This window comes from Vipera berus (genome assembly GCF_964194415.1).
Source record: "Vipera berus genome assembly, chromosome: 2".
NCBI lineage: Eukaryota > Metazoa > Chordata > Lepidosauria > Squamata > Viperidae > Vipera > Vipera berus.
In genome coordinates this window covers 73,853,478-73,868,102 of record NC_138203.1, presented here as the reverse complement: position 1 = coordinate 73,868,102, position 14,625 = coordinate 73,853,478, and the positions used below count along the sequence as shown (strand labels likewise).

The 14,625-nt window shown below is 36.2% G+C and overlaps 1 protein-coding gene across 2 annotated transcripts in view; it reads right to left on the bottom strand.

The window, feature by feature from the left end:
- Positions 1-269: 269 nt before the first annotated feature.
- The window catches only part of RIC1 (RIC1 homolog, RAB6A GEF complex partner 1), a 52,435-nt gene continuing 38,079 nt past the window's right edge, over positions 270-14,625 (bottom strand). For both annotated transcript variants that reach the window (XM_081317135.1, XM_081317136.1), the window contains 11 exons: positions 13,902-14,062; positions 11,936-12,074; positions 11,062-11,178; positions 9,643-10,371; positions 9,046-9,204; positions 7,889-8,025; positions 7,510-7,796; positions 6,780-6,977; positions 4,779-4,956; positions 4,458-4,646; positions 270-2,264 (listed from right to left, as the gene is read on the bottom strand). In XM_081317135.1, the coding sequence (XP_081173261.1) occupies positions 1,976-2,264; positions 4,458-4,646; positions 4,779-4,956; positions 6,780-6,977; positions 7,510-7,796; positions 7,889-8,025; positions 9,046-9,204; positions 9,643-10,371; positions 11,062-11,178; positions 11,936-12,074; positions 13,902-14,062 (2,583 nt within the window). In that variant the 3' untranslated portion in view covers positions 270-1,975. The remainder of the gene's footprint in view (positions 2,265-4,457; positions 4,647-4,778; positions 4,957-6,779; positions 6,978-7,509; positions 7,797-7,888; positions 8,026-9,045; positions 9,205-9,642; positions 10,372-11,061; positions 11,179-11,935; positions 12,075-13,901; positions 14,063-14,625) is intronic.

Genomic DNA, 14,625 nt, shown 5'->3' with positions numbered 1-14,625 from the left:
AAGATGTCCCCATTATAGAGATGTGAAAAGGGCTTATTAAGAGTAACAGAATTAAGAGCACTGGAGATAATGCATGTGATGAACGTTGTTATAAAAAAATGCTGCTTAGGGCTGGAACCACAGCAGTGTAGTGCTTAAGGCTGTGGTGGCAATAGCTATTAATATGTTCAACACTACAGTATAGAAAAGTAGTGCCTCTTTTTTTCTGATGTAAGAAAAGTGACAATTTTTGCACCCATTATGGTAGACAAAATACAATGTCAGAAGTATAGAAAAGTTAGGTCATTTCCGCCCCTTTATATTTTATTTAAAAGTTATTGCACATGTACCACTACTTTTAGTCTTACCAATGGTAAAGGTTACACAACAGCAATAAAATCTGTCTAATTACATTTATCAATAAAAAGACATGACCATGCCTTTCTAAGCAAATATATAAAGTCAGAACCAGTATTTTTGTTGACCCTCTTAAACAGGTTTTCCAACCTTGGCAATTTCCAGCAACCACTGCTGAGAATTCTGGGAGTTGAAGACCACTCATCTTCAATTTGCTAAGGTTAGGAAGCAATATTTTTGACTGTTCATAATATATTCATTCAGAATTCGCATAGAGAATTTCATGAAGTATGACTGTGGCTGATGCTGATTCTCATACTACCTAAAACATAAATGATTTTGGTCCATGTATGTATTAATTACGCCCTTATTATAAAAATAAGTACTAGGTTTCTGTAGAAAAAGTAGTAGTGCTGCATTTTCCCCAACTGCACAGTACAAGCCAATCAATATTTAAATTGTAATACTGTTACAGGTATTTAATATTACACATCAGTATTTATAATACCAATCTGGAGTCAGCAGATTGAAAAAATAAGTACCTCAAGCAAACATGAGATTCTGCTGCAGCCAGTTTTTCATAATATTGTTGTATGAAAGTTAAAATAAACATTTTTTTTAGTTACAAGTATATGCATTATAAAATATTAGCAAGATGGTGGCTTAAATATATACACTGTACATTGCCATTACAAAGTCTTAATAGCAGTAATATATAAAGTGGTTTTATTTACACAAAAATAATCTTGAGGAAAGCATCTTTACAATAGAAATAAATAAGAATTCAGTAATTCATTTAAAATCTTTTTGCTCAGAATGGATCTGAACAGACTAAATGACGAAATGAAACTGCAAATAATGCCAGATGAAAATCAGTTGCATTCTGATAGAAGTGCAACTTTACTTTTAGCTTTCCTGGAGTTAAAAATACAAACATGCAAGATAGATAAAGGTACCCTACACTGTGGAGCAAAGCCAAAAGCAAAAACAGTATATTGAAAATATATAAGAGTATTCACAAAAGATACAATGTATTTTACAATTTTTAATATATAATATTTGGTGATGTCAAATTTATGATACCTGCATAATTTATAGAACAGAATTTAGCTTAATCAGGCCATCATTTCCTTTAGGCAGTTAAACTACACAGAATGCATCAACATTTCATCTGAGCAAGCTTCATTGTCAACTTGTTCAAGTTTTGGTTCAAAAACTGGGTTGGGGATGGTGCAGATGGGTAAATATTAGAATTGTCTCCAAGTTTTTTTTCCCTTTCATTTCAAAAAAATGCAATAAAGATCATATACACTGATACAAAGTAGGTGTTCTGCATGATTAAGGAAAAAGAGCTTACAAGAGATTCAAATAAATCTTGGAATACAGGCAAATATTGCTGCTTTTCATAGTCAGATAAATGAAAGAATTGAGGACGTTACTGGGAAAGCGTTCACAAATTCAAGGAGATTCTCTAGTCATCACATGTAAAAAGAAGTATTCATTAAAAACAAAAATAAAGTAAAGCAAAACTAAACATATGTTGTGAAAAAAAGTGATTGCTGTACTTTCTTCCAATAGCAGTATTCTTCAATGCCATCATTACGAAGCTTTACTAAAAGAGTTATCAGGTCTGATTCTGTCAGGAGACAGTACAATCATAACCGCCTTCTTGAGGGGGATGGTCTTCCTTCTCCAGCCCAATCTTGTCCTCATCATGTCGGATTGAAGGATTAGGACCAGCCTCATTTTGAGGATTAGCGCTGTGGTTAACTGAAAGCCGGTTCTCCTCCGCCCTTGGACTGGCTTGTTCAGCCACCCGTGACAGATTTGTAGGCTGAAAAGCTTCCGGCGGCACCTGTTCCTCTGATATCTCACTCAGCTTCTGCAGTTGTGGCTTGATAATGGTTAAAAATGGCTTATAGCCAGGACTAAAGAACATAAGAAAATAAGCAATTAGTTCAAACATTTTAAAACTGCAAATTCAGCAACTGTCCTTCTCTGGTTATTAACTTGGTGTACTAAGCCAGCTCAACAGGTGGATGCCCTTTGCACAATGAAAATATATACGTTGTTCAAATTTTCACTAAAATTGATCTTGGTTTCTATATTTATTTTTCAATTTTTATGTCAACCTGCAAGTGGTTTTTCAATGCTTTTATTTGGCGGAGATGGTTCTTGTTTTTCTTCCCATCTAATCTACTGTCCTGGAGCTTCCTAGCCATAATTAGGTATTGTAACCTACTGCTTTACTATGAGAAATATCCTCATTCAAGACACCATGCATATCATTGGATACATACTTCTCTGTTCACATTACACATCTTCAAACGTTGAAATAAGAACTCCTGTCAAATGTATTAATAGGACAAGTCAGGCAGTTACAAAATAATTCCATAGATAAATTATACCAGGTATTACAGTGAGGGAAAAATTATTTGATCTCCTGCTGATTTTGTACTTTTGCCCACTGACAAGGAAATTATCAGTCTATAATTTTAATGGTAGGTTTATTTTAACAGTGAGAGACAGAATAACAAACAAAAAAAATCGAGAAAAACGCATTTCAAAAAAGTTATAAATTGATATGTATTTTAATGAGTGAAAAAAATATTTGACTCCTTTGCAAAACCTGACTTAGTACTTGGTGGCAAAACCCTTGCTGGCAATCACAGAGGCCAGATGTTTCTTGTAGTTGGCCACCAGGTTTGCACACATCTCAGGAGGGATTTTGTCCCACTCCTCTTTGCAGATCCTCTCAAGTCATTAAGGTTTCAAGGCTGACGTTTGGCAACTTGAACTTTCAGCTTCCTCCACAGATTTTCTATGGGATTATGGTCGGGAGACTGACTAGGCCACTCCAGGACCTTAATGCGCTTCTTCTTGAGCCACTCCTTTGTTGTCTTGGCTGTGTGTTTTGGTCACTGTCATGCTGGTATACCCATCCTCGACCAATTTTCAAGGCCCTGGCTGAGGGAAGGAAGTTCTCATCCAAAATGTGATGGTACATGGCCCCATCCATTATTCCTTTGATACGGTGAAGTTGTCCTGTCCCCTTAGAAGAAAAACACCTCCAAAGCATACTGTTTCTACCTCCATGTTGGATGGTAGGGATGGTGTTCTTGCGGTCATAGGCAGCATTCCTTCTCCTCCAAACACGGTGAGTTGAGTTGATGCCAAAGAGCTCGATTTTGGTCTCATCTGACCAGAACTCTTTCACCCAGTTCTCCTCTGAATCACTCAGATGTTCATTGGCAAATTTCAGACGGGCCTGTACATGTGCTTTCTTGAGCAGGGGGACCTTGCAGGCACTGCAAGATTTCAGTCCTTCACAGTGTAGTGTGTTACCAAATTTTTTTTGGTGACTATGGTCCCAGCTGCCTTGAGATCATTGACAAGATCCTCCCGTGTAGTTCTGGGCTGATTCCTCACTGTTCTCATGATCACTGAAACTCCACAAGGTGAGATCTTGCATGGAGTCCCAGACCGAGGGAGATTTTGTTATTTTGTATTTCTTCCATTTAAGAATAATCGCACCAACTGTTATCACCTTCTCACCCAGCTGCTTGGCGATGGTCTCGTAGCCCATTCCAGCCTTATGTAGGTCTACAATCTTGTCCCTAATATCCTTGGACAGCTCTTTGGTCTTGGCCATGGTGGAGAGTTTGGAATCTGATTGATTGATTGCCTCTGTGGATAGATGTCTTTTATACTTTACGAGAGTGCTCCTAATCTCAGCTCATTACCTGTATAAAAGACACCTGGGAACCAGAAATCTTGCTAATTGGTAGGGGATCAAATACTTATTTCACTCATTAAAATGCAAATCAATTTATAACTTTTTGAAATGCATTTTTCTGGATTTTTTGTTGTTACTCTGTCTCTGTTAAAATAAACCTGCCATTAAAATTATAGATTGATCATTTCTTTGTTAGTGGGCAAACGTACAAAACCAGCAGGGGATCAAATAATTTTCCCCCTCACTGTTTCAGCATATAGAATACCTTCCTCAAAGAGGTTAAGGGTTTGAATAAATTAAACAGTATTATTTCTTTGTTTACTGCTGTTTCCTAGAAAAGTAGCTTAGATCATATGTATAGTGAAAGGAGGTTCATGCAACTCACCAGTCGACAGAAGCCCAGCTTTCTACTGCCTGCAGTCCTGTCTTAATGTTCTGCAACATCTCCCCATCGACCTCTGAAGACTGCGCTAGATTAAACACTTGATTGACGACTGAGGATTCTCGAAGGATCAGGCCTATGACCATGCACCAGTCCAGGCATCCTGCTTCCATGAAAATATGAAGCAAATACCTACAAAAAGACCCAGAGGCACTTTCTAAGGCAAAGATTCCGTTTTCCCCACAGGATATTATCCTTGGCCCCCATCCTCTAAGAACAGCTCAAAGGAATCCCAATGATGATACAAACTCCCATCTCATTTACCGCAGCTGAACTTGTGATTTGTGTGGCCCTTTGCTGGCTAGCTCCAAAGAGATACGTTCCAATTCAGACTGCGTCAGACTCAAGGCGGAATAATTTTCATCCACCATAGTCCAGTCTCCATCCACAATAGAGCTTGTCTCTGTCAGATCTGTGGCGGAGCCAATGCTCCCCTCATCACCTGTCAAATACAGCAAAACAAATAGAGATGTTTTGGTTTCTCTGTGTCTTATTTAAAGTGTGCAAAAAACTGCATCTCAGCAGGATAGAGTAGCGTACCTTTGGCTGTTTAATATTTTTATGGATAAATGTATGAGAATGCTTGTGGAATATTAAAAAGTATGAAACCTGTATGTATTTTTGTATGTAGATGTCATGTTATCAAGTACCACATCTGCCGTGAACACTAATCTATGTGATGCACGAAAGTGTTTGTGCCTCAAAAAATTAAGGTAACAAAACAAGTTGTGTTTTATTGGGAAAACTAAGTGAACAATCATAAAGTATACATAAATAGCCAAAACAGCAGCAAATAAATGACTTTACTAAGGAAGGGGAAATGGAGAAACAAAATTTAAAATATGTAAATGCTAGAAGAAAGGCTGAGACTGGCATGTGTTCTGTTGTAAGGAAAAAAAGTTAAAATAGTTGTGTACTAGACCATGAATCTCCCCAACGTGCAAAATGGAAATGAGAATTACTGTAGGTATGACTATAATATGGGATACTTAAGAAGTGGATGCTGTAAAACAAGAGATAGGATAAGAATGAGTTGGTGCTGAATAACAGTGAACTGAGTTCAAATTAAGTTAGTCATATGGGTAATCCTCTTTTAACAAAAGCTTGTTCAACAACTATTTGAAGTTACGGTGATGTTGAATGAGACTTGCAGCTGTTCCTTGTAGTTGTGGTCATTGTAGCATCTCTTGGTCAGAGGATCAAGATTTAGGCACTTGGCAATCGACTTGCAATTGCAATGGCTGCGTGTCCCTCAGTCAGAAGATCACCATGTGTGACTTTCACTGCCAGCTTCCAACAAAAGTCAGTGGAGAAGCTGGCAAGAGGTAGCAAATGGCAATCACGTGACATCACACCCAACGACTATGTGAGATTTGCTTAATAACCGCAACTTCAACTGCCACTTTAAGAGGATACAGTCACATGACATTGTATTTTATGACCACGCTGCTTAGTGGTGGAGCTGCCAGTTCCAAGTACCTCGGTCAAGGAAGGACTATCAGTACAGAGAGAATGAATGTGAATCTAACAGCAAAGCAAATATACAAAGAGTAAATTTGTTGAGAGTGAGAGGACTTTCAGGAGGTTGTGCTTAATGAATTCCTTAAGAACAACAGGTTAAGAAGTTTGGTTACAGTTTATAAGGACAGACACATAAGGACAGTTATACTGAATGATGTTGATTCGAACAAGGCAATTTGTTCTAGTAGTTAGGTCACCAGGCTGGAAACCGGGATATGGTGAGTTCTAGTCCCTCCTTAGACCTGACAACCAGCTGGGTGAGTTTGGGCCAGTTACTCACTCTTTGTTCAACCAATCTCACAGGACTGTTGTTCTGGGGAAAATAGGAGGAGGGAGGAGGATTAGGTATGTTGACCACCTTGGGTTGTTTATAAAAATAATAAAGGTGGGATATAAATAAACTTTTTTCAATTTAAAATTTATTATTCTTGTTCTGCACTTTGTGAACACTGCTTACTCCAAAAGAGACTAGCATGGTCACTATACATGTACACATGCTGCTATCTTGTGATGAAGTTCTAGTTTGCTGCTGCCAATAGAATTCCTATTTTGAATTCATCCCAAATATGAACATATTATTGGTTTGTTTTTCCTCTGCTATTTAATCCTTTACCTTCTGCATTATTCCCAAGAAAGATTAGGAAGCAAATGGCCATTGTTATATACGAAAAGTATATTTTTATTTTCAGATAAAACACCCGTAATCACCTAAAAGAAAGCCAAAGATCAGAATAAAGAACTCACCCACTTTACTTAACAAAGGTGAGAGAAATGCGTCCTGCATCTGAGGGCCATGGGAAGATGCTGTATCCATCTCTCTTTGGGAGGAGCTGATGGCACCAAACCAGCTATGAGTCCTTGGTACATCTGGGAGGCCGGTGTCTATTTCCATGTTTAAAAAGCTGTCAGCAGACTGTGATTTTAAGAGTTGTTCACCTATTACTGGAAATGAAAGCATGGGAATGAGCTGTTGTTCCAGCCTTAAACATGCTATTTAATATTTCAAGCCTAATTCATTTCAAGGACTTATAACCAACCCCTACTACTTCAGGATATCTACCATGAGCTTCAGTATAGATTAATAAAACCACACACAGTGTAACCTGCACACAGTGAAACCAAACCCATTTATTTTCTTTCCTATGAACACTTTAACTGTAACATTCATCAGGTAGATAGTATCCTCTTCCAACAATTACTTGCTATATGTTTTTATTCTTTGTTTAAATAGTTTAATTTCAAAGACTGAATTAGACATGTTTAATCTTAGTGTGCTAATGTGCAGCACAACTTGAATTCAAAATGCCTGCTACATTTGCCCCTATGATAGTACCAACAATGGATTTGGTACAAATATGAAAATAATCATGTAATGTCTGAAAACACAATGAAAGGTAACTGCACTGTAAGCTTCCATTTACTCTAAAGCTACATTTAGCTTCTGATAAATTAAACGAGAGTAAGGATAAGATACCTGTCCTACATTTTCCATTCTTCAGAGGTGAATTTATGGAGCACACTGGAATAATGGGAAATGGCCAAAGAAAATCATTGTGTAATTTCTTCAAGGCAGTCACAAAATCGTCCACATGGGCAGCTCTGTTACGCTCTTTGCACAACCAGCCTATCAACTCAAAGCCCAGCTGTGCAGCAAAACAACCAAGATCCTTAAGCCTGATTTCTTCCAGAAGACGTCGAGCATGCCTCCACAACATCATGTCAATATACATGTTCTCAGCACAATCACTTTCCTTACTCAACCTACAAAGATAGGAAATAAGGTTAACACCAAAAACAGACTTTCATTTTATATATATATAGCAAGAGTCGTATATTCTCTTCTACTTGATTACCTTTTCCCAGATGGGCCAGATGGCATGCTCAGGGTTTTTTGTAAGTTAAATTTGCCAGCTGGAAGTGTCTCTCCAGATTGAGACAAACTAATACTGCGATGTCTGAAGAACTCAAAGCCACCACTTGAAGTAGGTTCCTACATGGAAGAAAGGAATAAGAATAGTCAGGCTGGAGAACTAGTTAGAGTTTGGAAGTGTCTAAATTGATTATATTACATTTAAAGCAAAGAGCCAACTGGCTGACAACTAGAAAAGCTGAGAGTAGGTTTTATGGTGAAATAAATATTTCTAATGAATTTCACAACAGTGAACTATTCAAGAAATCCTCCATCAAACAGATGCTCCCTGAAAAAAATCCACTTACTTATAATGACTTCAAAACATTTTAGATAATAGTAACTTTTTTGCTTTATTGTTATATTATGACATTAAGGTGCCTACTCCTTCAGACAGGCTTAATGCTATATTTGATTATTTGTTTAAAAAGGTCTGTAACTTTTAGAATCAAATAGCTTAAGAGAAAAAAACCCTCTGTCCAGGCATCTTGCCATCTGTTACCAAAACAAGCATAGGCCTAGCTTGAACATCTTGCAGATTGCAGATATCAAAGCACAACTACTAGCAAATAGTGATTCTGCTAATACTGAGAGCGCTGTGCTAAAGTTTGAAAATATGAATCTTTCCCCCTATTCCCTTTGATTAAAATACCTGACCACCTAACTTCCTTTGAAAGGAATTTAAAAGTAACAAGCTAGAAATGGCAAAAGCAGGAGCACGATAAGGATTGATGGAGTCATTTTGATTTACAAAATCAAAATTTGCTTCACAATACTTTTACCATACTTGTTTTTAGGACTAAAACAATGCATAGACTAGTCTTGTGGCACTATACACAAGCAAAGCTAAACAGACCCTTTGCTTAAGATGCCAAATAAGGGTTACAAGTTCTAGTTATCCTTAACCATCAAATAATCATGTTCACATACAGTCATTCATTAATAAAAAGGACTATGGTTTAGTGTATGATTAGAATCCATTTATCTGATAACTGGACAGTTAGCAAGTTCCATATGGGACTTGAATATTTCCCCCCCTCAAAATTATATTGGATTACTGTCAAAGACATTTATGATAAAGCAATCATGTGCCTTTCAAACCTGAGTTGTTGGTGTAGCAGGAGGAGTCTCCGATTCTCCAGAACCAATGGCTTTCAGAAATCTGATCATGTGCCGACAAAGATCCCACTTTCCTTTCTCCAAAGCTGTATTGAATAGCAGAGTTGCATGCTGCCTACTAACTGCTGGAACTTCCATATTCTGGAACCAACATAAACCACTTTTTACACAGACGCCACTGATTTTTTTTAAAATTTAGCATAACAATAAGCAAACAAAAAAGGCTGCAGATAAAAGCATGCATCAAACTTCACACCTTTCCTTTCATTGTCCAAGTCCAATAATTACGGCCCATGATTTTACTGTCCATGACTATGATAGGACTGCTAGCCAGAAATGGCCTAGAGGCACCTATTATATGAATCAGCTCCTCTATATGGGTACTTACACAGATGACTAAATAATAGACAATTTCATTCCCAAAGATAATTAACATCCCTCTTTTTTATTTCCATCCTTATTTAATAAATATGTACTTGTAAGAGACAAGGCTCTGTCAAAATAAGATGCCTGTGTCCTTTGGGATGCATATTTAACACATCCTATCACTGTCAGAATAAGATGAGTGAATACAATTACCTGCAGAATAATAAGGTAAGATGCAGCTGTATCTAAATCCTCGGCCATTAAACACTCTTCAAACAAGTCTTTTGGATTTCCAACAGCAGCAAAGAGATAATTCCACAGGGCATATTCTGTTTTTCTAGCACAATGAACAACAGTCTGTAGGAAGAGGGGGAACTCTGTAATAAATTTAGCCACAGTGGGAAGGAGAGGATCGGGAATGGGATCCCGCGAGGTAGCTTCTTCTTCCAGCACTTCATGGAGCATCAGTTCGAGTACATGAGGAAAATACGGTAATGCGGCACAAGAGTGAGCCAAAAGCAAGGCTTGTTCACCTAGGTTCTTCACCAAAAGCTGGCGTAAAATGTGATGGAGGTAGATCTGAGATGTTCTCTCAACAATGCAGAAGGGGAAGAGGACCTCTAAATGTTCAACAGCACTGCTGTGAGTGTATAAACAGTCGTAAAGCACAGTGTCATTGACAGCACCAAGAACCAAGGCATCTTCAAACAAAACAGCCAAAGGGTAGATATTAATGTGGAAAGGCAGCATGATCCGTCTTGAAAGAAAGGAATGTGGTTTGCGATGGTCCCTGGGAAACAAAGGAAGCCAGACCTTCATACCCGATCCCCCACAGCTGAGCCACAGAGCCTCCAATAAGTGCCGCTTCTGTTTGTTAGAACGGCAGGTCGTCCAAACATTTTCTACAGACTGGGCAAGTACAACAGGAGCACAAAATGGCAGCTGAAAACATAGGAATAATATTAATTAAGCTATTTTCTTTTTTCCCTTTTTTCACAAGTTATTCATCAAGTTTTATATGGCAACACACAAACATTAATTCTGCTGACATCTCATTCTTCTTCAATATAAGCATGATCAAATGTTAGTTTACTAAATTAATGTAACTCTCCCTAATTTCCTCCATATTTTTTAAATATTATCCTGTTACTACTATGCATTTTCCCCATATTATTTTAAATAATCAGCAACACAGCTTATTTATAATAACATAAATGGGTTACCAAAGTACAGAAATAGAAGGTTCAGTTAAAAATAATCTAAACTTACAGTGCTGTCTACATTTGCTACTGATATTAAATCCTTTATTTTTGTCTCCCTTCCTTTCTATATTTATTAAGATATTGCTACAGTTCACATTGTTAGCTGTGTTTGAAAAAAACATGTACATTAATCACTATCATACAATGTTGGGTAAGCAAATGCTATTTGAAAATAATAATGGAAACAAATTTAATTTGCATCTAAAAAAGGCAGTTACAGAAAAGCAATGTCACAAAAATTTCAAAAAGTTACAGTCATTCATTAACAAAGAACACTTGCTTTAGTTATAAGATCAACAAAGTATTACACATTTAGATTAATTCACAATGTGCATTCCTTTCAATGTAATTTTTCCATAAATTAACTCACAAGTTTCCTTTGGTTGGGACTACACTCCTTTTCTCGTATCTGAGGACCTGATCGATCCCTCTGTACCATGATTAACTGTCCTGCTAAATTTAACATAATGCTCTCTGCTTCACAGGCCTTCAAAAAACACAATATTTATTACTATTTTTCAATTCTGCTGGATTTACTATTTTTCTAAAAGTTCAAACACATCATTATCAGCACTCTGTTTATAAAAGCATACTATTCAATTGCATTCAATCCACACTGATCATAGACAAAAAGCTGATGACCCAACTGCCTTCTCCAAAAAGTAAAGCTATCATTGATATTATATCCCTTATCTTTCCCACTAATTTATTTTTTATGTTGAACATCATAGAGCCATACTGATTCATCAAAGGTTTTACAAGTAAACTCTCATTCAGAAGAATAGCAATTCTCAGTAGCATCAACTTTAAAAAAAACAACCCTACAGCAGGGGTCTTCAAATTTTGCCCTTTTATGACTTGTGGACTTCAGCTCCCAGAATTCCTCAGCCAGGCACGCTGGCTGAGGAATTCTGGGAGTTGAAGTCCACAAGTCATAAAAGGGCCACGTTTGAAGACCCCTGCCCTACAGGAAGCAGCAAAAACAGCAGCAATCCAAACCATCCCTTCATAAAGATATGGTGTACATTAGGATGTTCAGGAAAATCAGTGTTAATTCAAACACATGCATTTTTCTCTTCTCTTTAACCTGAAACACCATGATTTATCAGCCATGTCTCTTATCATATATCTTGCCTCAACCATAGGGCAGATTTGATGAGAGATGGTGTTGTCTTATGTATACTGTTTTCAAGTATAAAGTCTACTTTCTCTAGCTTTAAAATAATTTTAAAAACTGTAGGTACCTGCTGTGGCATTTTCAAGCTGATGCCTGTCTCTGTTCTTACTGATGTTAAAGTAACAGACACAACAAGGAAAGGGTGAGGAATATAACGTGACATAGAAACCTCTTGCAGAACCTGAATACTTGTAGTGGGATTAGGGCTGAAAGACAAAGAAAAGCCCAGTGGTCAGTCTCCTCCTAGCCCCAAATGAACGTCTGTGGGACTTGAAAAAGTATTCTAACATTTTTATTTATTAGTATGATAATAATTTTCAGATAATACAACAATCCTTACGAGACCAAGATATATATATGGATCTTTGGTCATTCGGGTTTTTCCCCACGTAGAATTGAAGGTGTAAGAGCAACGTTTTGACGGAATCCCATCCGTCATCCTCAGGCTGGTGGCTTCAGCTTCCTTCTTCTGGGAGAAGCATGTGGTAGTGGCTGTTTGTTCCTCTTTTTTAAACTGCCAGAGGGGGTGTGTTCTGTGGGCGGAGGTGTGCTCTGATTGGGTGGGGGATTAGGATTCCGTCGAAACATTGCTCTTACACCTTCAATTCTAAGTGGGAAAAAACCCGAATGACCAAAGATCCACATACAAACACCCGCGAAAACCTCAGAAAACAAACACACACACACACACACACACACACACACACACACACACACACACACATATATATATATATATATATATATATATATATATATATATATATATATGCAAATTATTCAAATTGCTAATAAAGAATTTGGGAGGCTAAGATGATCATTTCGAACTCATTTATGTTCTCATCAGTTAGTCATACCCTTTATCTGAGATTCGAACCCGGGCTGATTGTATATCAGGGAGTGTTTTAACCTCCTGAGCCACGGGGTTCTTTCTCTCTTATATTAGCTGGAAGGCAAGGCAAATGTATGTTTAAGTATTTGTCAAGGCTTTTTGAATGGACCTTGCTAATTAACTCTTTCATTCCTGTTTTGGCCCGGCTCAGGGCTTATCCACAGGAACTAGTCAACTTATGACAGCTCATTATTTGTGCAAATTATTCAAATTGCTAATAAAGAATTTGGGAGGCTAAGATGATCATTTCAAACTCATTTATGTATGACTAACTGATGAGAACATAAATGAGTTCGAAATGATCATCTTAGCCTCCCAAATTCTTTATTAGCAATTTGAATAATTTGCACAAATAATGAGCTGTCATAAGTTGACTAGTTCCTGTGGATAAGCCCTGAGCCGGGCCAAAACAGGAATGAAAGAGTTAATTAGCAAGGTCCATTCAAAAAGCCTTGACAAATACTTAAACATATATATATATATATATATATATATATATATATATATATATATATATATATATATATATATATATATATATATATATATATATATGATGTATGTATGTATGTATGTATGTATGTATGTATATATATATATATATATATGTATATATATGTATATATATATGTATATATATGTATATATGTATATGTATATATGTATATATATATATATATGTATGTATATATATATATATATATATATATATATATATATATATATATATATATATATATATATATATATATATATATATATATATATATATATATATATATATATATATATATATATATATATATATATATATATATATATATATATATATATATATATATATATGTATATATATATTTGGCAATTTTCTAATGCTACTGGTTAAGGAAAATGTTTTCATTTTAAAGGTTAGCTTTGCTGAGTTCCCTAACATGAAGTACCTGCTGAGTTAAACATGACTGAATGCCTGTTAATACTGAACTCTGGGTTATTGTTTACATCAGAATGAACAAGGGCAAAAAGGACACCACTCGAATCTGATTCAGAGAGTTTCACCAAAGGTTTCCTTCTCCCTAACCCATGCTCTAAAGAAAAACAAAGTAAAACAAATTATGCAATAACATATTTGAAGTATACTTACCCATCAGATTTTCTTTTAATACTATAAAGGCAAATGGAACAGTCTGCTCTGAACAAAATTATGATGTCCCGAAAGACGCTGAGCAATAATGTTTCTGCCTGCACTTTAGTGATATGAGCAAATGCATTGTCCAGATTGGCTGTTCGTAAATATACTCTTAGCTGAAAGAATAATGAATACTTTTGATCACAAACCTATAAGGAGAATTTAAACTAATTTCCTAGTCTCCTCCTTTCATGACGAATTTATAATAAGGCAACCTGGCTGATCTACACTTCAACTAGATTTTTCAGGGAATGGATTTTTAATCTCTGTCGTGATCCTAATATTCTTCATTCACTATCCCTTTCCTCCTTGAGATGAGAAAGAAAGTACACTCTATATTTATCATGTTAAAAACACAATGCAAAAGTAATAATGGGCAGACATTTGAACAATTAAACTTACAGTATGAAACAATATAACTTCCATGGAGGGAGAATCCAATTTCTGAACTATCATACTCATAAGAAAAATGAGACTAACATCACATTATTTGTATTTGGATTTTATATTTATATTTAGGGAATTTCCTTTATCCCAAGTATATCATAATATAACCTGCCATAAAACATCCTTGGCATTTTAGAATGAGTCTACTTTCTCCTCTTAGTTTTGTTTGAAAAATATCACTGGGCATTCCTTATCTCAATAAGTTCATCAGCTGTGATAAAAACATATTTAC